Source organism: Muscardinus avellanarius (genome assembly GCF_963383645.1).
Source record: "Muscardinus avellanarius genome assembly, chromosome: 14".
NCBI lineage: Eukaryota > Metazoa > Chordata > Mammalia > Rodentia > Gliridae > Muscardinus > Muscardinus avellanarius.
Genome location: NC_137800.1, coordinates 88,374,500 through 88,396,937, shown reverse-complemented (window position 1 = coordinate 88,396,937; position 22,438 = coordinate 88,374,500). Strand labels below are relative to the sequence as shown.

The 22,438-nt window shown below is 52.1% G+C and overlaps 2 protein-coding genes across 2 annotated transcripts; one reads left to right on the top strand and one right to left on the bottom strand.

Moving 5' to 3' along the window:
* Positions 1 to 2,011: 2,011 nt before the first annotated feature.
* On the bottom strand, positions 2,012 to 6,863 carry TCF19 (transcription factor 19; the record flags this gene model as incomplete). The annotated part of the gene is given in 7 exon segments (XM_080710364.1): positions 2,012 to 2,103; positions 2,258 to 2,292; positions 2,294 to 2,390; positions 2,636 to 2,671; positions 5,056 to 5,081; positions 5,148 to 5,697; positions 6,614 to 6,863. Coding segments are annotated over 7 exon segments (1,074 nt in total). The 5' UTR covers positions 6,852 to 6,863.
* Positions 6,864 to 9,204: 2,341 nt separating this feature from the next.
* Positions 9,205 to 22,296, top strand: CCHCR1 (coiled-coil alpha-helical rod protein 1; the record flags this gene model as incomplete). The annotated part of the gene is made up of 16 exons (XM_080710149.1): positions 9,205 to 9,410; positions 11,790 to 12,093; positions 12,808 to 12,971; positions 13,054 to 13,189; positions 13,323 to 13,433; positions 13,595 to 13,744; positions 15,522 to 15,632; positions 15,737 to 15,843; positions 18,032 to 18,144; positions 18,294 to 18,339; positions 18,513 to 18,655; positions 19,215 to 19,403; positions 19,474 to 19,575; positions 21,562 to 21,713; positions 21,830 to 22,001; positions 22,184 to 22,296. Exons 1-16 carry the CDS (start codon positions 9,259 to 9,261, stop codon positions 22,294 to 22,296), a joined length of 2,265 nt encoding a protein of 754 aa, XP_080566275.1. The 5' UTR covers positions 9,205 to 9,258.
* Positions 22,297 to 22,438: the final 142 nt, after the last annotated feature.

Sequence of the window (22,438 nt, the reverse complement as noted above, 5' to 3'; positions counted from 1 at the left end):
CAATCCTCAGGTTCCTCGTCTCAGCCTCCCAAGCGCGGGGATTACAAGCGTGCGTCACCACGCCCGGTTTATTCTTTTATTTTGAAACAGGGTCTCATTAAGTTGTAGATGTCCTTACCAAGTAGCTGAGGCTGATCCTCCTGTCTCAGCCTCCTAAGTAGTGGGATGACAAGTCTGTACCATTCTGTCTATTCTTTTATTTTCTTTTTGGTGGTACTGGGGATGGAACCCTTCTATTTCCCAGACCTATTTTATATTTTATTTGGAAACAGGGTCTCTTAAGCCAGCGAGGCTAGCTTCGAACCTGTGCGATCCTCCTATCTCTGCTTGCACCACCACGCCCGGCCCACGCTGTCTATTCTAGCTACCTTATTTTATTTCATTTTTAAAAAATTTTTATTTTTTTTTGTGGGTCTGGGGATGAAACCCAGGGCCCTATTTTTTATTCTTTATTTTGAAACAGGGTCTCACTGAGTTACGGAGGACATCACTAAGTAGCTGAGGCTGTCTGCGAACCCCAATCCTCCCATCTCGGCCTCCCAAATGCTGGGATTACAAGAGTGTGCCACCATGCTTGGCTAACTACCTTATTATAATGGAAGCAAATCTCTTGCCTTTAACTAGAAAGCTAGATTGTGTTCTTTCTGCCCACCTGTCCCTCCCTTCTATCTCTTCCAACTTACCCCATATATTCATACCTTCCCAAAGAGCGGGTTTGAATATCTCAGCTAATTTCCCCCACTACCTCCCCTAAGAATCGGAGTTAGTTCTCCTGATCTTACCAAGTCTATTCTCTCAACTGAAACAAAGCCGGGTTCGCGTACAGCCTCAGCTACTTGGCAAGGCCCTTCACAACTCAGGGAGACCCTGTTTCAAAAAATAAAAGTACTAAATAAACAGGGCTGGGGGTGTAGCTTGGAGGTACACTGCCCCTGGGTTCCATCACAGTACCGGGAAAAAGAAAAAAAAAAAAAAAAAGAATTGAAACAAGCTGGGTGTGGTGGCTTAAGTTTGTAATCCCAGCATTTTGGAGGCTGAGATGGGAGGATCGCAGTTCACAGACAGCCTCAGCTACCTAGACCCTTTGAACTCAGTGAGACCCTGTTTCAAAATAAAGAATAAAAAATAGGGCAGGAGGTATAGCTCAGAAATCGAATGCCCCTGGGTTCCATCCTCAGACCCACCAAAAAAAAAAATAAATAAATAAATAAATAAAGGAATAAGATAGGGCTGGGCCATAGCTAGGAGGCAGAATGCCCTTAGTTCTGGGGGGGGGGGGGAAGCAGGGCATGGTGGCACAAGTTTATTTATTTTGTGGTACTGGAGGTGGAACCCAGTTGCCTTCTACCTCTAAGCTATACTCCCAGACCTATTTTTTATGTTTTATTTGGAATCAGGGTCTCATTAAGTTGCTGAGAGCCTAAGTAGCTGAGTCTGGCTTCGAACCTGTGCGATCCTCCTGTCTCAGCCTCCTAAGTACCAGAATTACAAGCGTGCATCACCGTGCCCGGCTGTGGCACAACTTTATAATCCCAGTACTTGGGAGGCTGAGATAGGAGGATCAGAGGTTTGAGATCAGCCACAGCAATTTAGTAAGACTTTCAAAATAAATAATAAAATTGGGCTGAGGGGTATAGCTCAGAGGAAGAACGCCCCTGACTTCAATCCCCAGTACCACCAAAAAACCAAAACAAAGAATTGAGAGACAAAGAGAATCACACCCACAAGAAGAATGAATACCTAGATGAAGCTGCTTGTTCTTTATTGAAAATAAAAGCAAAGCTCTGACAAGCCACATCACTTGAGATTATGGTCGGCGGCCGGGGAGCCCCTGCGCAAGGAACTCTGGGGACCAGCGCCAGGGTATTTCCCATCCCAGAGGGTCTTGGATGATGCTCTTCAAGAACATTAAAGCCCCCCCCCTCCATCTCGGGCGATGAACAGTTGCCGATCTCAGACATTCTTGTCCATGGCAACAAGGCCTTACAGCTCATAAGAGTGGTATTTACAGTTAATTGGCGACTTTTGGTGGAGGCGGTGCTTTCTTTGGCAGGAAATCACCTTCTGTCCGTAGCAATGGGCCTCTCCTATAGTCATTCCCGCCTGTGGAGCAAAGGGAAGAAGGAAACACAGGATCTGTTTGCACCTCACTGTCTAGTCCTGCTAGTTCTGGACTGCAGGCCCAGGCCTGTTGCTTGGTGGTGGGCCTTGGGTTTGGGAGTCAACACAGCCTCCCTCCCCTGGCATCGGAAGTTGCCCTTCCTTGCAGCCTGGATGCTGCACTCGGGACATATGGTACCAGATGTCACAACCATCACACTGAACCCAGGCCACTGTCTCTTGGGGCAGGCCGCACAGGGCTCTGATTACAGGGGCTGCCCGCTGGGCACCTGCAAGGACGGCCACATTGGTTTCAAAGGGAGCTGTAAATGCCAGGGCCATTGGAAACCTGCAGAAGCTTAGACCTTGACCCTGGATAAACATCCAGTGAACCTGGATAGATTCACTAGATAATGACTCTTGGAAATTCATTCCTCATCCTTAAGCACTACAATGGGGTTGAAGTCCTCTAAATGTAAAAAGTAGGGACTTAGGACTGCACACTGGGAGTATAATTCACTGATAAAGTGCTTACCTGGCATGTCCAAAGCCCCGGGCTTTGTCTCCAGCACTGCAAAAAGGAAAAAAAATGTGTAGGCCAGCAGAGTTTCTACTTTTTTTTTGTTGTTGTTTTGGGGATTGAACCCAGGGGCATTCTACCTTCCAGCTATGTCCCAAACCTCGTCCCATTAAAATTATTTTATTTTGAAACAGGGTCTTGCTAGTTTGCTGAGAGTCTTGGTACATTGCCGAGGCTGGTTTTGGACCTACAATCCTTCTATCAGCCTCCCACATATTGGAATTACAGGTATACACCACTGTGTCCCATGACTTCCTCTGTTTTTGTGTGGTGGTCACTGAGCTGTGCCCACCCCCAACATCAGGATTTTTTTTTTTTTTGGTGGCACTGGGGTTCCTCCGGGCTATACTCCCAGACCTATTTTTACATTTTTATTTGGAAACAGGGTCTCCTAAGCCATCGCGCGGCTGGCTTTGAACCTGCGTGATCCTCCTGTCTCTGCCTCCCAAGCACGGGGATTACAAGCGTGCGCCACCACGCCTGGCGCAACATCAGGATTTTTGTTGGGGGGAGTACTAGGGATGAAACCAGGGGCATTCTACGTGTGAGCTATACTCCCAGCCCTATTTATTTATTTATTTGTTTGTTTATTTATTTGAAGTACTAGGGATGGAACCCATGGGCATTCTACCTCCAAGCGACACCCCCAGTCCTATTTTTTAGTTTTTATTTTGAAATAGGGTCTCACTAAGTTGCAAAGGGCCTCACTAAGTAGCTGAGGCTCTCTGTGAACCTGGATCCTCCTGTGTCAGCCTCCCAAATGCTAGGATTACAAGAGTGAGCCACCATGTCTGGCTCCAGCCCTTTTTATTTTGAAACAGGGTCTTGTTAAGTTGCTGAGGGTCTCACTAAATTGTTGAGGCTGGCCTCAACTCTGTGATCCTCTTGTCTCAATTTCCCCAAAACTGGGATTATAGGCATGCAACATCATGCCTGGCTTTTTTTCCTTTCTTTGAGGCAGGGTCAAAGAGCCTTAAGTTGCCCAGCTGACCATAAACTTAATGGTCCTCCTATGTTCTAGGCCAGCCTCGAAATGAAGCGAGACCCTATTTTTTTTTTTAAAAAAAAGAGGCTCTGAGTATAGCTCCAAGACAAAATACCCATGGGTTCGGTGGTGTATACCTGTAACCCTAGGACTTTGGAGGCTGGGACAGGAGGATCACAGGTTTGAGGACAGCCTCAGCAAGGAGTTAGACTCAGCAACATAGCAAGATCCTGTATCAAATTAAAAAAAAAAAATAGAGCTGGGCGTGGTGGCACATGCTTATAATCCCAGTACTTGGGAAGCTGAGATAGGACTGTAGGTTTGTGGACAGCCTCAGCTACTTAGTGAGGTGCTCTGCAGCTGGAGACCCTGTTTCAAAAGCAAAGAACAAAAAATAAGGCTGAGGATGTAGCTTGGAGGTAGAATGCTCCTGGTTTTAATCCCCAGTATCACACACATACACAATGGTGTAACTTGGAGGTCAAATGTTTTGGGGTTCAATCTCCAGTACCAAAGTAATACATAGTCCAATATATGGGGGTAAACCTCCATGCCTAGCCAGGACTTTGTGTTGTTATTGTTTTTGGTACTGAGGATTGATCCCAGGGGTATTCCACTTACAAAGATACACCCCCAGCCCTTTATTTTTTGCGGTACTGGAGAATGACCTCGAGCTATATTCTCAGATTTATTTTTTAGTGTGTGTGTGTGTGGTTCTGGGAATTGAACCCTGAGGCATTCTATCTCCAAGTTACATCCCTAGACTGATTTTATTTCTTATTTGGAAACAGGGTCTTACTAGGTTGCTGAGAACCTAACTAAATTGCTCAGGCTGAGCTGGACGCGGTGGCGCACAGTTGTAATCCCAGTACTTGGGAGACTGAGACAGGAGGATCCATGTTCGTGGCCAGCCTGTTACTTAGTGAGGCCCTCCGCAACTTAGTGAGACCCTGTTTCAAAATAAAAAGAACAAGAAATAGGACTGAGAGTGTAGCTCAGAGGTAGAATCCCCCTGGGTTAAAAAAACAAAACAAAACAAAAAACTGAGACTGTCTTAAACCCGTGACCCTCCAGTGTCAGCCTCCCAAGCACTGAGATTACAAGTGTGTGCCACCACGCCTGGCCTTTTTGTATATTTTATTTTGAAACGGTCACACTAGGTTGTTCAAAGCCTCGCTAAGTTGCTGAGGCTGGCTGCGAGCCTGCAATACTCCTGATTCATCCTCCCAAGTCCTGGAATTACAGGGGTGCATCGCCAGGTCCAGCTTCTTACTAGTCACCTTAACCCCTGCCGCTACCCCAACTCATTTGCTTTCTCTTGTATATATATTTATCCATCCTGCCATTCCACGCCCTACTCTGCCTTTAACTTTGATCCCCACCCACCCACCCAGGAGCAGAGGGGCCTCCACAGCTCTGTAAAAGAATCCAAAACGAGGAGGTAGGAGGGGAGACCTGGGAGACCATGTGGACTCCACTCACCCACTGGGTGTCGGTGGGGCTTTCTCTACCCGGAGCTTCTTCCGGGGCTCTGCGAGGGCTGGTGAGGAGCTCTCAGGAGCCTCGCCCTCATCGTCCAGCTCTGTCAACACTCGGTGAGCCGATTTCCTCCGGTTCCTTGGGGGTGGGACAGGTGTAGCCCCCATATCCCCTGCTGGAGTGGGAACCGGCAGGCTCTGTGGCCCGCCTCCACTCCGGGAGAAGGTGAGGGGCTGGGACCGGAGCTTGCTGAGGCTGCCAATGGAGTTGAGGATCAGCGTGGCCTTGGGGGCAGGGGACAGGGTGCTGAGGGGCCGCTGGGGTGCCCCCTGGGGAGGCAGCATGGGCCGGAAACCAGCCCCAGCTTCTCCCCTAGACCGTGGGATGGTAATGGCGGCAAAGTCCTGAGGTTTGACCCGGACTTGTTGGAACATGAAGTAGAATTCCGAGGGGCTGGTTCCCGAGGGCCCTTCAGGGCCAAAAGTCAGGAGATCACCATCGCTCAACTCCAGCCTGTGGCCCCTTGGGAGTCGGACATTATTGACCAAAGTCCCTGTTGATGGTGGGGTATGAAACAAGTAATCAGAACAGAAGTGACCGATTGGGAGTAGAGGAACCGGGCCCTGTTTGATTTTCAGGGGAACGTGGGGGAAGAGTTTCAAATTCCCTCTCTCACATCCTAAGCCCCTCTGCAGGTGACACTGCACATAAGCTCCTTGTAGGCTGGAAATATGTTTATTTTTTGTGCGTGTGCCGTCTCTCCAATGGGCTCTTCCCAGAGTGCAAAGGTCCAATCCCCACCAGCTCACTCTCCACTCCAGCTCACAGTGAGCTCACGCTGATTCAGATTCTGGCTCTCCCACTTGCCAGCTACATCTCTGGACCCATGTGACTCATTTTCCTAGACTACAATGCAGGGATATTGGTGCCATCTATATGGGATGTGCTTTCAACAGTAGCTCATCACAGTAAGCACAAAAGGAATGTTGGCACCCCCAAAACAGACTTTACCAAGCCTTGTGATTAAGACCTGAAGAGGTGACATGACAGGCCTGAGGTTCGCCAGGAGTCAGTGGCAGGACTAAATTGAACCCAGGCCTGTCTGAGGCTACCTTGAGCTGGGAGGAAAGACCACACCCAAGATCATTAAAATATATTCATCATATAACTGCCCTTTCCCAGCAACAAGATACTGTAACAAATCTGGAAACTGAGTCAAGGCTAAACGTGGCCCCAGAACATCACCTCTGTGGTACTTCCCTGATGATGACTGGGCCCTGGCTCTACCAACCTAGCTCTGTGAGCTAAATAAGATAATCGAGAGTCCTGCTGGGCAGATGGTGCCTGTTTCTGATAAGAAGGAAGCCAAAGGACCAGACCATGACTGTCCACCCCACTGGATAGGGTCCCCATTTACTTATCCCAACCAGGAACCGCTCGGGGGCGAGGCCGGGCTGCCCAGTGCTCACCCTGGCTGCTGTGGTCCTCCAGGCTGACCCTCCAGTCATCACCCTGGCGCTCAGCGTGCAGCTCAGCATGGATCCCAGAGATGAGGCCAGGCTCCTGCTGGGGCCGCAGGGCCACATCACACAGGTCGGCCCTGCAGCCCAAGCGATAGGTGCAGCCAGCCCCGGTAGGGGGGTGAAAGGTGTAGAGATCTCCGCCCCTGCCGCCTCCTATGCGCAGCAGCTGGAAGCACGGCAGCATGGGCGGTGCTCCCTCTGCACCTCTTGCGCTTCAGGAATCCATCAATTTCCCGGCTACTCCGGCCCTGCACGCTTGCCTTAAATTCGCCTCTCAGGCTGAGGCAAACGACGTGCGCTCTGTGTAATTTCAACGTTGAGTGCACAGCCCACGTAGTGTGAGAAGTCAGTCAGAACGCAGGCCCACAGAAAATTGGATTTTAGGCAGATCTGCAACTAAAAAGTGCCGGGAAGGGCCTGTTGTAATAATGCAAAACCAGGAATGCGCTGTGACACCTCGGCTGCGCTGGATCCGCAGGCCGCCAAACCTCCGGGAGCCTCCAATCTGTGCACGGCAACGAGACGTTATACGGCTTCTGGGAAAATGCAAACTGGAGGTGCATGCGAGGGGGCCTGCTGTACAAACGTATAGGTACAATAAAAGTGTACCACCCCAACGTAACTGGAAGAGAAGCTTGTCAGACTTGTTTATCCAAACAGCACCCCTCCCTTCCGCCCGTGCCCCGCTCGTCTGGCCCATCCCTTACTCGTAGTTATCTGGAACCCAAGGGAACCCACTGTCACCCCAAAGGGCAATGCAGACGGGTCCCCAAATACTTCGACAAAGCGGATCTAACACTCCCCCCCCGCCACGACCCGCTTCTCTGGGTGGGATAAAAACCAGGAAAGAACTCCGCGATTCCGCAAGACAAGCCCGTCCTTTCCCTCACCGCCCAGGCCGTTTCAGGTCTACCTGCACGAGCCGTCTCCGGGTGGCCTCCGCTCCAGGGGGCGCGGGTCGGATTCCTCCTCCAGGTCCCGCGTTCCCGCCGCAGTTTGACAGCCAGGAAGCCGCGGCCAGGAGGGGCGCGGCCTCTGCGCGCGGGCTGCGCCCTCCTTCAGAATTCCCGGGTCCGACTTCGCGCCGAGCTTGCCCGCCCCCGTGCCGCTTCCTGATTGGCCAGCCCGTTTGCCTTCCTCCATTCCATTGGACAACGCTCTGAGGAGGTACCCGATCGCCCGCCTTCCGCCTTTTCTGATTAGTTCGCAAGTTTTCCCGGGTTCCCGGAGTGGGGAGGAGCCGCCAGGGCGCGGAGTGGTCCCGGCGCGTTGATTGGTCGCCTCCTTGGGCTCACTGCGCCTGCGCGCGCCTTTCCGCTTCGTTCCTCTTTTTTCCAGGGCCCGCCGGGCCTGCCGCCTTACGCCTGCGCAATCGGGGGCGGAGGGAGGGCCCGCCCGGAACCAGGTGTAGGGGGTGTGGTCAAAGGGCTTAGGGGGCTCTCGCGCTGGGTAAGGGGCGTTCGGGAAGAGTCGGTTGGGGGCGGGAAGGGGCTGAGAGGGGGTCCCGGGATGGGTTCAGGGGCTCTCCAGGGGAAGAGGGTTACAGGGCCAGGTTAAAGGAACAGATGAGGTGGACAAAACAGCCTTAGCGTTCAGGATCCAGTTGGGTGCAGAACCAGGGTATCTGAGCTAGCAAAGCAGGCTATTAGAGAGATGAGGGACCAAAATAATTCCCCCAGGAAAAAGGCAGATTAGGATGTAGGAAGGGAACGGGGTGGGAGTCCCAGGTTCGGATCGGGTGGGATTGTCCGGGGAAGGTAAGGGACTGGAGAGAAGGGACAGGAATGGATGCTGAGGGCCTAATAGAGAGAAACTGAGAGCACAGCTGCGAGAGGTTTGGACGAGATGTCAGAAAGCTGGCTGTTCTGCTGCCTGGATTGCCAGGGTATCTAGCCTGACATGTAGCCACATTCTTCTGGGGCCAGCACTTTAAAAGGGAGGGACCCAGGAATCATGGCTTGGTGGTGCCTGGATGGGCTTCCTCAAGGCCTGGCAGAACCATGGAGAGAACTCTGGAGATTGGGCTCAAGGCCCCTGCACTGTGTACCTCCTTTCTCACCACCAGCCCGGAGCAGCAGGAACTGTAGAAACTTGAGGAGGAGGGTAAAGGCACTACCCAGAACCCTAAAAAGGAGGAGTAAATCAGCGCTTCCCCCGGCCCATCTCAGTATATTGTCTCCACATGATGGTTATTGCCTGGTCCTTACCAGGATCCACAAGCAAGTGGTCTTGGGGTATCTCCTGCCTCTTTCGGGAAGTTGGAAAAGAGCTGAAAGTCAGGTGGACCTTTGAGGATTATGACTTGATTACTTTAGGGCTTTCTCTTTGGAAGGTGGCCAGAAAGTTGAATTAGAGTGTCCTTGTTTTTCCCATTGTCCAGAGGAATACAGATGTCTGGAGACAGAATCGAGAGCTTTCGCAGAAATTGGAGATGCTGTCACCTGCAGGTCAGTTGGGCCAGGCATGGGGACCGCTGAGTGCCTGGCCCTGGGAGATTCGTTGACCATCATTGCTCTTGTGATTCCTCAGATTTCACTGGGCTGATTCCCCCTTCCCACTTCCAAGCTCGGCCCCTTCCAACTCTGCCAAGAATGGCCCCTACTTGGGTCTCAGACATTCCCTTGGTCCAATCTCCGGCAAATCAAGATGTCTCAGAGAGGAGGGTGGACACCCAGAGGCCTCCAGTGACCACGTGGGAACAGGATGTTCCTGACGATGGGCTAGGGCTGAGACGGAGAGGCAGGTAAGACCTCGGTGACATTTTCTCATGCTTGCATGCTAGTGACCCTTCAGTGAAACATTCCGTACCCTGTTGGGACTCTTGTTTCTATCACTCTTGCACTTTTATGTAGGCAATCACTGGTACCTACAGTGCATAAATAATAAAACTGTGTTAGGTACCAGGGATGGGGATAACAAAAATGAATGGAAGAGATCCTGATTGAGTTTTCTTTTCTTTTCTTTTCTTTTTTCTTTTCTTTTTTTCTTTTCTTTTTTTTTTTTTTTTTTTTTTTGGTGGTACTGGGGTTCCTGGAAACCCTTCTACCTCTGGGATACACTCCCAGGCCTATTTTATATAATTTTTTTATTTGGAAACAGGGTCTCTTAAGCCAGCAAGGCTGGCTTCAAACCTGTGCCATCCTCCTATCTCCGCCTCCCAAGCGCGGGGATTACAAGCATGAGCCACCATGCCAGGCAAATTAAAAAAAAAAATTTTTTTTGGTGGTACTGGGGTGGAACCCAGAGGCTTTCTACCTCCATGCTATACTCCCAGACCTATTTTATACTTTATTTGGAAACAGGGTCTCACTAAATTGCTGAGAGTCTCATTAAGTGGCTGAGGCTGGCTTCGAACCCATGTGATCCTCCTGTCTCAGCCTCCCAAGCGCGGGGATTACAAGCATGCGCCACCACGCCCAGCTAAGTTTTTTAAATTTTTAAAAAAAATTTTGTGGTACTCGGGGTGGAACCCAGGGGCTTTTCTACCTCCGGGCTATACTCCCAGACCTATTATACACTTTATTTGAAAACAGGGTCTCACTGAGTTGCTGAGAGGTTCACTAAGTAGCTGAGGCTGGCTCCGAACCTGTGAGATCCTCCTGTCTCAGCCTCCCAAGCACGGGGATTACAAGCTTGCGCCACCACGCCCGGCCTGAAAATTCTTATTTTTTAAATTGGTACATTGTAGTCATACATCTTAATGGGGTACATGATGGTAGAGGCATACATGCACACATCATTTATTTAGCTCTTTCTTATTTCCTATCCCATTCCCTTCCCCCAAATTCTTATTATTGCTGTCTCACGCATGCCTTTTGCCAAATATACTAGGGTGTCATTTTGCTACTTGGCCCATCCAGAGTGAGCTTACATCAAGAAGGAGAAGCACTAGACTGGTATCAGGAGAAAGAGATTCTCTTTTGAGTTTGGCTGCTGGCTAGACCTTTGGCAAGTCTCTTAACTTCCCTAGCCTACAGATCCTTTTTACTTAGGGAAAAAAATAAAAAGGATAGAAAAACCCTATGGAGCTAAGTGTGGTGGTGAATGCTTGTCATTCCAGTACTTGGGAGGCTGAGACAGGAGGATCTCAGGTTCGTGGCCTGAGTAGCCAAAGCTACTTAGTGAGGGTTTCTGCAACTTAATGAGACCCTGTTTCAAAAATAAAGAATAGAAGCTGGGCGTGGTGTGGCACGCTTGTAATCCCAGCATTTGGGAGGTTGAGACCGAGGATCGCAGTTCGCAGACAGCCTCAGCTACTTAGTGTGACCCTGTTTCAAAATGAAGAATAAAAAAATAGGGCAGGGGGTGTAGCTCGGAGGTCAAATGCCCCTGGGTTCCATCCCTAGACCCGCAAATAAATAAATAGATAAAATAAAGAATAGAGCCATTAGATCCTGGTGCCTCACGCTTGTAATCCGAGCATTTGGGAGGCTGAGACAGGAGGATCGCGATTCTTGGACAGCCTCAGGTACTTAGTGAGGCCCTCTGCAACTCAGTGAGACCCTGTTTCAAAACAAAGGATAAAAAAAAATAGGGCCGTGGGTATAGCTTGGAGGTAGAATGCCCCTGAGTTCCATCCCTAGTACTGCAAAAATAAATAAATAAACTCACATGAAACCAGTAGACTGTTCTCTGTACTGTCCTCTCAGACTGCATTCAGTTGTGCTGTATACTGGATAAAGGCCTGGACCAAGGACCTGGCCCCACCAGATTGACCTTGAAAGCTCAGGATCTCCCCACCCCCACGCTTCTCTCATTTTTCCTGTCCTTAAATGAGAACTCAGAAGTCTGTGTGTTCTTCCAACCTCCCCACTCAGAATGTGAGGCTTCACGATGTGCACACTTGACGTTTGATGATCTGCCTATGGGTAGCTCTCTCCGGAGAGATCACGCTCCAGGATCTGACCATTACATCCTGTAGGCCCAGGCAGTGGGCCTCATAGCTTTAGTAGGGTCTAGATGAGGCCAGTGGTGATGTGAATACAGAGATCCCAGTGCCTAGCCGTGCCCCCCACCGTCCTACATGGAAACAGAGGGTTCCTTTACTTCCTGTCTCCCTGTATGCCTTTGGCCACCCTTTAGCACCAGAGACACATCTGGCCTGTGCCGCCCTGTCTTGAAGGTGCCTGGAGCTGCAGGGGTCCCTGGCCCTGAGCCAGCAGGCTGAGCTGATCTCTAGGCAATTACAAGAGATGCGGCGGCTAGAGGATGAGGTCCGGGTCCTGCGGGAGACCTCGCTGCAGCAGAAGATGAGGCTGGAGGCCCAGGCCATGGAGCTGGAGGCTCTGGCGCGGGCGGAGAAGGCTGGCCGAGCCGAGGCCGAGGGCCTGCGTGCCGCCTTGGCCGGGGCTGAGGTTGTCCGGAAGAAACTGGAAGAGGGGAGCCAGCGGGAGCTGGAGGAAGTTCAGAGGCTGCACCAAGAACAGGTGAATGCGGGGGACGCGAGGGGTTCAGATTCCCAGCAAAGAGCAGATATAAGGGGAGCTGGGCGTGGTGTTGCACACCTGTAATCCCAGCATTTGAAAGGCTGAGACAGGAGGATCATGGTTCATGGACAGCCTCGGCCACTTAGTGAGGTCCTTTGCAACTTAGTGAGACCCTGTTTCAAAATAAAGAACAAAAAATAGGGCTGGGGTATAGCTCAGAGGTAGAATGCCCCTGGCATTGTACCAGTACCCCCCAAAAAACAAGAGTGGGTGTCACAGGACACACTCGGGAGCGCTGGGCCACGAGGTGTTTGGTAAAGGACTGGCCTGGAAAGAGAACCAGGGTGTTTCCGTCCTAGGATCATTTGTTTCTCAGGATTCAGGTGGCCTCTACTACCTGAAGCTTCTTTTTCCTGTAGGGAGCAGTTTCCAGGTACCCTGTTCACCTGGAAGTATAGTGGGGCATAGAGAAAGTGGGCGCAGGTCCTGCAGACCACTGGGAAGGGAGAGGTGGTTGGGCCAGGAAGCTCAGTGCTTCGCTTTACCAGTCTGAGACAGGAGCTGGGAACCTGATGACCAGATCATGAGTCCCTGACAGCTTAGGTCGGTCTCAGATCACAGCCAGTGTGAAGGGAGGGCAAGGCCCACGCGGGGCGGCTTGAAGGCCCGGTGCACCTCCAGCCGGCCTGCCTGAGCCCGCCCTTCTCTCCACAGCTGTCCACCTTAACGCAGGCTCACCAGGAAGCACTCTCTAGTTTGAGCAAGAAGGCGGAGGGTTTGGAGAAGTCTCTGAGCAGCCTGGAAGCCAGGAGGGCCGGAGAAGCCAAGGAGCTGGCTGTGGCCCAGAAGGAGGCAGAGGTGCTGCGGAAACAGCTCGGGTAAGTGGAGGGGCCCAGCAGTCCACGTGCGCGTCTCCACGGCACCCCACTCATGGCTGCCCCGTTTCCATTCCAACCCTAGCAAGACCCAAGAAGATCTGGAGGCTCAGGTGACCCTGGTGGAGAGTCTGAGGAAGTACGTGGGGGAACAGATCCCTCCCGAGCTCCGCAGCCCGGCGTGGGAACCAGAGCGACAGGAGCTTCTGGACACCGTGCAGGTGGGACGGGGTGCAGCCGCAGCTGCCGACGGGGCACGGCTCCCCGGTCCCTGGTTTCCCCGGAGGGACGGCAGTGCCGTCGCAGGGCCCGGGCGCAGAGCCTTAAGGCGCTCTGCCCTCCCTCCGCTCGCAGCACTTGGAGGAGGACCGGGCGGGCCTGCGCGCCACCACGGAGCTGCTGCAGGTGCGCGTGGAGAGCCTCACGCACATGCTCAGCCTGCAGGAGGAGGAGCTGGCCAGGAAGGTAGGGCCCTCCCCAGCGGCCTGCCTCCCGCTGCGTGGTGGGATTTTCCTTTCCCTGCACCCTCTTCCTCTGCTGCTCAAGCAGGACAGTAAAGCTTCCTCTGCTCCCCCAGGAACCTGCACTTTGTCTGTCTTCCCCCACCCCTCGCCTTCTGCCCCCAGGTTCAACCCGCAGATGCTCTGGAGCCCGAGTTCACTAAGAAGTGCCAGTCCCTGCTGAACCGCTGGCGGGAGAAGGTGTTCACGCTCATGGTGCAGCTCAAGGCCCAGGAGCTGGAGCACAGAGAGCGCGTGAAGCAGCTGAAGGCGGAGGTGGGCCGCTCCGCTTCTCCCTGCGCAGGGTGGCAGTCGGGAGTGGGCCGTTAGCCCCATCCATGGCGGCCACACGTCCCCCAGGAAAACAGACTCGCACCTGCCTCTCGGAGCTTACGTTCTAGAGTGGAGACGCACTGCGTAAACAGGCAGTATCAAGCGAGCACGTGTTCTATTGAGAGACTTAAAGATGATGGGACAGGGAGGCCAGAGCAGGCCTGTTCGCAGGCGTAGGTAGGACAGTCTGGAACGGCCTCCCTGAGAAGCGGACGGCATCTGACGGTGGTGGCGGGTCTTGGGGGTGGGACAGGTGGTTCCTCAAAGTGTGTGTGCATGGCCCGGTGTGGGGGCGCATGCCTGTACTCCTAGTGCTTGGGAGGCTGAGGCAGGAGGAGTGTAGGTTTGAGGCCAGCCTCAGCAATTAGGAAGACCCTCAACAACTTAGTGAGGCCCTGTTTCATATATATATGTGTATAAATATCTATGTATATGTACATATATAAAAAAATCTTTTCTTGTACTGGGGATTGAACTGAAGGGCATTCTATCTCCAAGCTACACCCCAGCCCTATATTTTATTCTTTATTTTGAAAAAGACTCTCACTAAGTTGCAGAAGGCCTCAGTAAGAAGCTGAGGCTGGCCACGAATGCAATCCTCCTGTCTCAGCCTCCCAAAAGCTGGGATTACAAGCGTGCACTACCACGCTTGGCTCATTTTTTATTTTATTTTATTTTTTGCAGGTCTGAGAATGGAACCCAAAGTCATTCGACCTCCGAGCTATACCCTCTGCCCTGTTTTTTATTCTTTATTTTGAAATAGGGACTCACTAAGTTGTGGAGGGCCTCACTAAGTAGTGGAGGCTGTCCGCGAACCACAGTCCTCCGGTCTCAGCCTCCTAAATGCTGGGATTACAAGCATGAGCCACCATACCTGACATTTTTTAATACTTTAAAATTTGTATTTGTTCTGGTACTGGAGATTAAACCCAGAAGCATTCTACCTCTGTATTATATCCTAAGCCCTATTTTATTTTTTATTTTGAAACAGGGTCTCTCTAAATTGCTAAGGCTGTCTTTGAGCCTATGAGTTTCCTGTCTCAGCCTCCCAGGTACTGGGAGTATAAGCACCTGCCACTGTGCCTGGTGCTAGACTCTACTTCAAAATAAAAAAATAGCCGGGTGTGGTGGTGTACCGCACGCTTGTAATCCTAGCATTCGGGTGGTTGAGACTGGAGGATCATGGTTCATGGACAGCCTCAGCTACTTAGGCCCTTTGCAATTCAGTGAGACCCTGTTTCAAAAATAAAGAATAAAAAATAGAAATCCGGGCGTGGTGGCACATACTTGTAATCCCAGTACTTGGGAGGTTGAGACAGGAGGATCGCACAGGTTCGAAGCCAGCCTCAGCTACTTAGTGAGGCTCTCAGCAACTTAGTGAGACTCTGCTTCAGAATAAAATATAAAATAGGTAGGGGGCGTAGCCCGGAGGTAGAGGCCCCTGGGTTCCATCTCCAAGACCACACACACAGAAAAAAAGAATATAAAATAGGGTTGGGGGTAGAATGCCCCTGGGTTTGGTCCTTAGTACCAAAATAAACAGAAAGTATGGGTACAAGGACTGTGCTTCTGGAAGGAAAACTGGAGTTACTCTGTTGTCAGGAGTCCTAGGCACCTGTCTCCCTCTGTGGCATTTCTGCAGACATCTCTGCCCCCTTGTCCCACGCTCCCCACAGCCTTTGGCTCTGGATTGCCCTGCTCAGCCCCTCTCCTCCCCCAGGTGGCGGAGCTCCACGAACAAGTGACAGCCCAAAACCAGGAGCAGGCCATACTGCAGGGAGCGCTGCAGGACAAAGTCGCCGAGGCGGAGGTGGAGCGGATGGGAGCCAAGGTCCGAAGGGACAGGGAGAGGCCAAGGGAGGGCAGGAGGCCGCTGGCCTGAGTGTGAGGGCCAGGCCCCAGGAGGGACCCTGTCCTTTACCACCTCCTCCCCAGGCCCTGCAGATGGAGCTGAACCGAGCCCAGGAGGCCAGGCGGCGACAGCAGCAGCAGACAGCCTCAGCCGAGGAGCAGCTGAAGCGCGTGGCCGGTGTGGTCACCAGGTATCTGGATGGAGGGGCGGGTGGAGGAGCCGGAAAGCCGGCAGCTGGTGGATCTGAGGCTGAAGACTTAAGCCCTCGGAGAGCTTCTTTTTTTCTCCTGGGGTGGCCACCTCTGCAAGACACATCCGTCCCATGGTTTTTTTGTGGGTTTTTTTTGTTTGTTTGTTTTTTTTGAAGTACCCCTAGCCCTATTTTTATTCTTTATTCTGAAACAAGGTCTCACTGAGTTGCAAAGGGCCTCACTAAGTAGCTGAGGCTGCCATTACGCGTTTTGCATTCCTGCTTGGACCAGGCTGGTGGTGAGGCCCTGCTGGGTCCTGAGCTGTAGTCTAGTACCAGCCTAAGCTAAGTAGAACAGCTGAGAGGATCTCCCCCAGACAGGGGTATGAACACATACTCTCCTTTCTTTTTCTCTTTCCTTTTTTTTTTTTAATTTAATGGTACGAAGGATTGAACCAAACCATTTTAACCTCCAAGCTACATGCCCAGCCCTATTTTATTGTTTATTTTGAAACAGGTTCTCGCTGAGTTGCTGAGATCTCAAACCTGCAATCCTCCTGTCGCAGCCTCACAAGTACTGAGATTACAGACCCACACCATTGCATTTGGGTTGTCTTTGTAGTTTTAAAAGCAGACCCTTTTTGGTTGGGAAGAAAAAGCCAGGCGTGGTGGTGCATGTTTGTAATCCCAGCATTGGGGAGGTTGAGACAGGAGGATCACGGTTCGCAGACAGCCTCAGCTACTTAGTGAGGCTCTTTGTAACTCAGTGAGACCCTGTTTCAAAAATAAAGAATAAAGTATAGGGTTTGGAGGTAGAATGCCCCTGGATTCCATCCCCAGTACTGTAAAAGAAGAAAAATGCACCAACGCTCATATACCCCAAGTACCCAGTACCAGGTCCCCAAATCTCTGGAGTGGTGGTCTGCAGGTGATAATGTCTAGCCCAGCTCAGCAGCCTTAGGTGAAAAAGTCTACCTATGTGCCTGTTGTATTGGCCCTAGTAGAATAGTTGCCGAGTACTTTCCTGGGTTATGGCTTCAACGTTAAATAGGACCCTGTGACCCTTATTATTAATATATATATATTTTTACTGCAGGGCTATTATTAAAAACATTGATTGGCTGGACGCGGTAGTCCACGCCTATAATCCCTGTGCTTGGGAGGCTTTGATTGGAGGATTACAGGTTGGAGGCTAGCCTGGGCAGCTTAGCAAGACTCTGTCTCAATATAAAATGTTTAAAAAAAGCTGTGGAGGGAAGGGGGCTACCGTGTGCTGTGTGCATGTATGTCGCTGTCAACGAGACTTACATTATGATGTGCGATGATAATGCACCAGTAGAAGCCTATACCAGTAAAGAGTGGTGAGTGTGGCTCAGTGGCACATCGCTTGCCTAGCATGTGCAAGGTCCAAGGTTCGAGCCCTAGTTCTGCAAAGGGGAAAAAAAGAATCACTGATTGCCACAACCAAAATGAGAAGCTTCCCATAGCTTTTGGTACCAAGAATAACTGCATTTTTTATTTTTGGGGTGTGTGTGTGTGTGTGTGTGTGTGTGTGTGTGTGTGCATGTAACAGGGTCGTTTTTATCTGACAATCACTAAAGGCCTTAAGCTCTTAAACTCTCAGGTTCTCTTCTTTGCTTTTTTTTTTTTTTTTCTTTTTTTTCCTTCTTGCCAGTACTGAGGATTCAACTCAGGCTCATTCTACCTCTGAGCTACACCCTCAGCCCTTTATTTATTTATTTATTGGTACTGGATGTGGAACCCAGGGGCTTTTCTACCTCCAGACTATACTCCCAGCCCTATTTTATACTTTATTTGGAAACAGGGTCTCACTAAGTTGCTGAGAGCCTCACTAAGTAGCTGAGGCTGGCTTCGAACCTGTGCGATCCTCCTGTCTCAGCCTCCCAAGTAGTGGGCGTGCCACAACGCCTGACTTATCTTTGTTTTTATTTGCTCAGGAGCTCAGATAAGATTTTCAGGGCAATTCCAGCCTGGGTCATAGTTGCTGGGCACTAAGGTCCTGATCTAACCCTGGCTTCAGCTTCTTTCTTGTCTCCTCACCACCCTGCTACTTCCTGGCTCTCCTCCCTGTATAACAGTATGGGATAGATGGTGTCGTCTATACAAGGCTCCACAGGGCCCTTGGGGATGAGACGAGGGTGCAGGCTGTGACCTTTCCCTTCTCCAGCTCTCAGATCTGCCTCCAGAACACCATGACCAAGGTGGAGCAGGCTGTGGCCCAGCTCCCCAGCCTCAGCAACCGCCTCAGCTACGCCGTCCGCAAGGTCCACACCATTCAGGGTGAGTGCAGCCCCTCTGGCCAGCTCCTCGATCCCACATGCATCCTGCCCGCTCCCGACTCCTGCCCGCCTGCCCTGCATCTCTCCCCCTTGCTCCCCGGTCTCCCTTGCGTCCCCTGCAAGCTCCTCTCTTTGCTTTTTCCCTCCCAGGCCTGATGGCTCGAAAGCTGGCCCTTGCTCAGCTGCGCCTGGAGAGGTGACGTTGGGCACTTGAGGAGAGAGTGGTGTGTGTGTGAGTGTGTGCAGTGAGGGGCTTTAGGGCCTTGGCTACCAGCACCCAAACCAATGAGGACCGCGGGGCAGGGGATGGGGCTCGGGGCCAGCAGCCACGTGATTTTTTCTGACCCCCATATCTCTTCTCTGTCTCAGCTGTCCCCCGCCCCCACCCCCACCTGATACGGACATGAGCCTTGAGTTGCAGCAGCTGAGGGAGGAGCGGAACCGCCTGGATGCTGAGCTGCAGCTGAGTGCCCACCTCATCCAGCAGGAGGTGGGCCGGGCCCGGGAGCAAGGTATGCCTGGAGGGACGGAGGGAGGGATGCATGGATGGAGGGAGGGACGGAGGGAGAGTGGATGCATGGATGGATGCATGGATGGAGGGAGGGTGGATGCATGGATGGAGGGAGGGTGGATGTATGGATGGAGGGAGGGTGGATGTATGGATGGAGGGAGGGTGGATGGAGGGAGAGTGGATGCATGGATGGAAGGAGGATGGATGCATGGATGGAGGGAGGGTGGATGCATGGATGGAGGGAAGGTGGATGTATGGATGGAGGGAGGGTGGATATATGGATGGATGCATGGATGGAGGGAAGGTGGATGTATGGATGGAGGGAGAGTGGATGCATGGATGGATGCATGGATGGAGGGAAGGTGGATGTATGGATGGATGCATGGATGGAGGGAGAGTGGATACATGGATGGATGCATGGATGGAGGGAGGGTGGATGCATGGATGGAGGGAGGGTGGATGCATGGATGGAGGGAGGGGTGGAGGGAGAGAGAGGAGGAGAAAGACCTGGGTTCCAGGCCACAAGCACAGAGAGGCCCTAGTGAGCACCTTCTTCTCAGGGGAGACGGAGCGGCAGCAACTGAGCCAGGTGGCCCAGCAGCTGGAGCAGGAGCTGCAGCGCACCCAGGAGTCCCTGGCCAGCGTCGGGCTGCAGCTGGAAGCCGCTCGCCAGAGCCAGCAGGAGAGCACCGCAGAGGCCGCCAGTCTCCGGCAGGAGCTGACCCAGCAGCAGGCCATCTATGGGCAAGGTGAGGGAGGGAAGGTGGCTGCCCCAGGTGGGGTCCGGCTCCTCCTGACACTCCCCGTTCACGCCTCCAGCTCTACAGGAGAAGGTGGCTGAGGTGGAGACGCACCTGCGGGAACAGCTCTCAGACGCCGAGAGGAGACTGAACGAGGCTCGGAGGGAGCAGGCCAAGGCTGGTGAGAAGGGCCCCGGTGGGCTCTTTTTTGGGGGGTACTGGGGATGGAACCCAGGGGCATTCTATTTCCGAGCTACACCCCTATTTTTTATTCTTTCTTTTGAAACAGGGTCTCACCGAGTTGCAAAGGTCCTCAAGGACAGCTGAACCTCAATCCTCCTGTCTCAGCCTCCCACATGTTGGGATTACAAGCGTGCGCCACCACGCCCGGCTTGGCACAATGAATTCTTTTTTTTTTTTTTTTTTTTTTTTGTGGTACTGGGGGTGGAACCCAGAGGCTTTCTACCTCCGGGCTATACTCCCAGACCCATTTTATATTTTATTTGGAAACAGGGTCTCACTAAGTTGCTGAGAGCCTCACTAAGTAGCTGAGGCTGGCTTCGAACCTGCGCGATCCTCCTGTCTCAGCCTCCCAAGTGCGGGGATTACAAGCGTGCGCCACCACGCCCGGCTCACATTGAATTCTTAACTAGTGAACACACTGTAGCCAGCGCCAGGTCAAGGAACAGCACATGACCAGCTTCAGAACCTCTGTGCCCTCAACAGCTGCCCTCAGCAAGAATTTCAAACACCTGAATGAGTTAAGAGTCATATAGCAAATACTCATGTATCTTCTCTGTCTAGAGATGGCAGTTAATTTGTGTGTGGTGTGGCACTGGGGGTTGAACCCAGAGGCATACTACCTCTGAGCTACACCCCCAGCCCTATTATATAGGTTTTTTTTTTGAAACAGTCTCGCTAGGTTGATGAGACTCTCACTACTTGCTGACTGTCCTCGAATCTGCAATCCTTCTGTTTCAGTCTCCCAAGAATTGGGATTATAGGTGTGTGTCACCATGACCAGTGCCAGCGTTTTTTACTTTTTTTTTTTTTTTTTTTTTTTTTGCAGATCTGGGGATGGCACCCAGGGACATTCTACCTCCGAGCTATACCTCCTACCCTATTTTTTATTCTTTATTTTGAACCCGGGTCTCACTGAATTGCAAAGGGCCTCACTAAGTAGCTGTCCTGAACCGCAATCTTCCTGTTTTAGCCTTCTGAATGCTGGAATTACAGGCATGCATCACCACGCCCAACTGCCTTTTTTATTTTTTATTTTGAGACAGTCTCACTAAGTTGCCCAGCCTGTCCTCAAACTTGCAATCCTGTCTCAGTCTCCCAAGTACTGGGATTACAGGTGTGTTACTACCATGCTGGGCACACGCACATTTATATGTATTTTTGTGTGTGTGGCACTAGGGATTGAATCCAGGGGCATTCTACCTCCAAGCTACATCCCCAGTCCTATTTTATTTTTATTTGGAAACTTGGTCTCATTAGGTTGATGAAAATCTCACTATTTATTGAGGCTGTCCTGGAACCTACGATCCTCCTGTCTTAGCTTCCCAAGTACTGGGATTACAAACTTTTGCCACCACACTCAGCTGTATATATGGTTTTGAATCATTTAATGTAGGTTGTAAACATGGTTGTTCAGATACACCTCCCATAAATAGGACACTATCCTACATAACCATAATTCCACGATTACACTTGAGAAACTAAGTGCAGCAAGTGTGCCCAGGTGTGAGGCTGAGGCTGTGAGACCCTGTCTCTAAATAAATATAAAATATGGCTGGAGGTGGAGCTTCGAGGTAGAATGCCCCCAGGTTCAATCCCTAGCGCACGTACACACACACACACACACACACACACACACACACACACACATCCCAAGAGTGTGAATTACACAAGACCTAGTATCCAGCCCATATCCAGGTCTCCCCTGAGACCCTCTCAGATGGATTGGGGGTGGAGAAGGTTCTTGGGTTCACAGATGTTTAGGAAACTAACACATTAGCTCATCCCTCCACTGTGCCAAGCAGACACAAATCTCCAGAGCAGACTGTCATCCCAGCTGGGGACCCAGCATTCCAGTCTCAGCTTCGGGGTGCCTGGCTGCCTCTGGGCTGACCCACACCTGCGCCTCTGCCCCGTGTCTCCGCAGTGGACTCCCTGCGCCAGATCCAGCGCAAAGCCACCCGGGAAAAGGAGCGGAACCAGGAGCTCAGGCGGCTGCAGGACGAGGCCCGGAAGGAGGAGGGACAGCGGCTGGCCCGGCGGGTACAGGAGCTGGAGAGGGACAAGAACCTGATGCTGGTAGGAGACAGCAGAGACCGGGCCCCTGGTGGACTGGTTGGTGGTAAAGCTGGGAAAGACCAGTGTGGGGGGGGGCTCCACCAGGGCGAGGTGGCGTTTAACCCTCTCCTTCCCAGGCCACCTTGCAGCAGGAGGGTCTCCTCTCCCATTACAAGCAGCAGCGACTGTTGGAACTTCTTCCTTCCCTACTGGACAAGGAGAAATCTGTGTCGTCCAGCCCCAGACCTCTGGGCTCCTCAGCGTCGGCACCTTCAGCAGCAGCGCCGTCCCCCAGGAAGTCTATCAAAGGTAATGGGCTAAGCGCACGGGGACAAAGGGGACCCTTCAGGAAGCCACTGCAGACCCTCTTGTGTGGTCAGGCCTGGGAGGCGCCAGCCTTTCCCACCCACGCCCACCTTGGGCCCTCCTGCCCTGGGCTGGCCCCACCTCTGCGGCACCGGGCCGCTATCCCTTGCTGTCTTCTTCCCCAGGGTCCCTCTCTGTCCTGCTGGATAACCTGCAGGGCCTGAGCGAGGCCATTTCCAAAGAGGAAGGTATCTGTCAAGGAGACAACCCGAAATCGCCTGCTCCAGTCCACAGCTGAGCCGCAGGGTGTAGGGGCCGAGGGGAAGCCAGCCTGGAGCTGGATACCCGGGAGGACCCAGGAGGATCCGGGAGGACTGCGGTAGGGCCAGCCCAGCTTGCTTCCCCATCCACCTCGGGGGTACCAGCTAAGTCCAAATTCT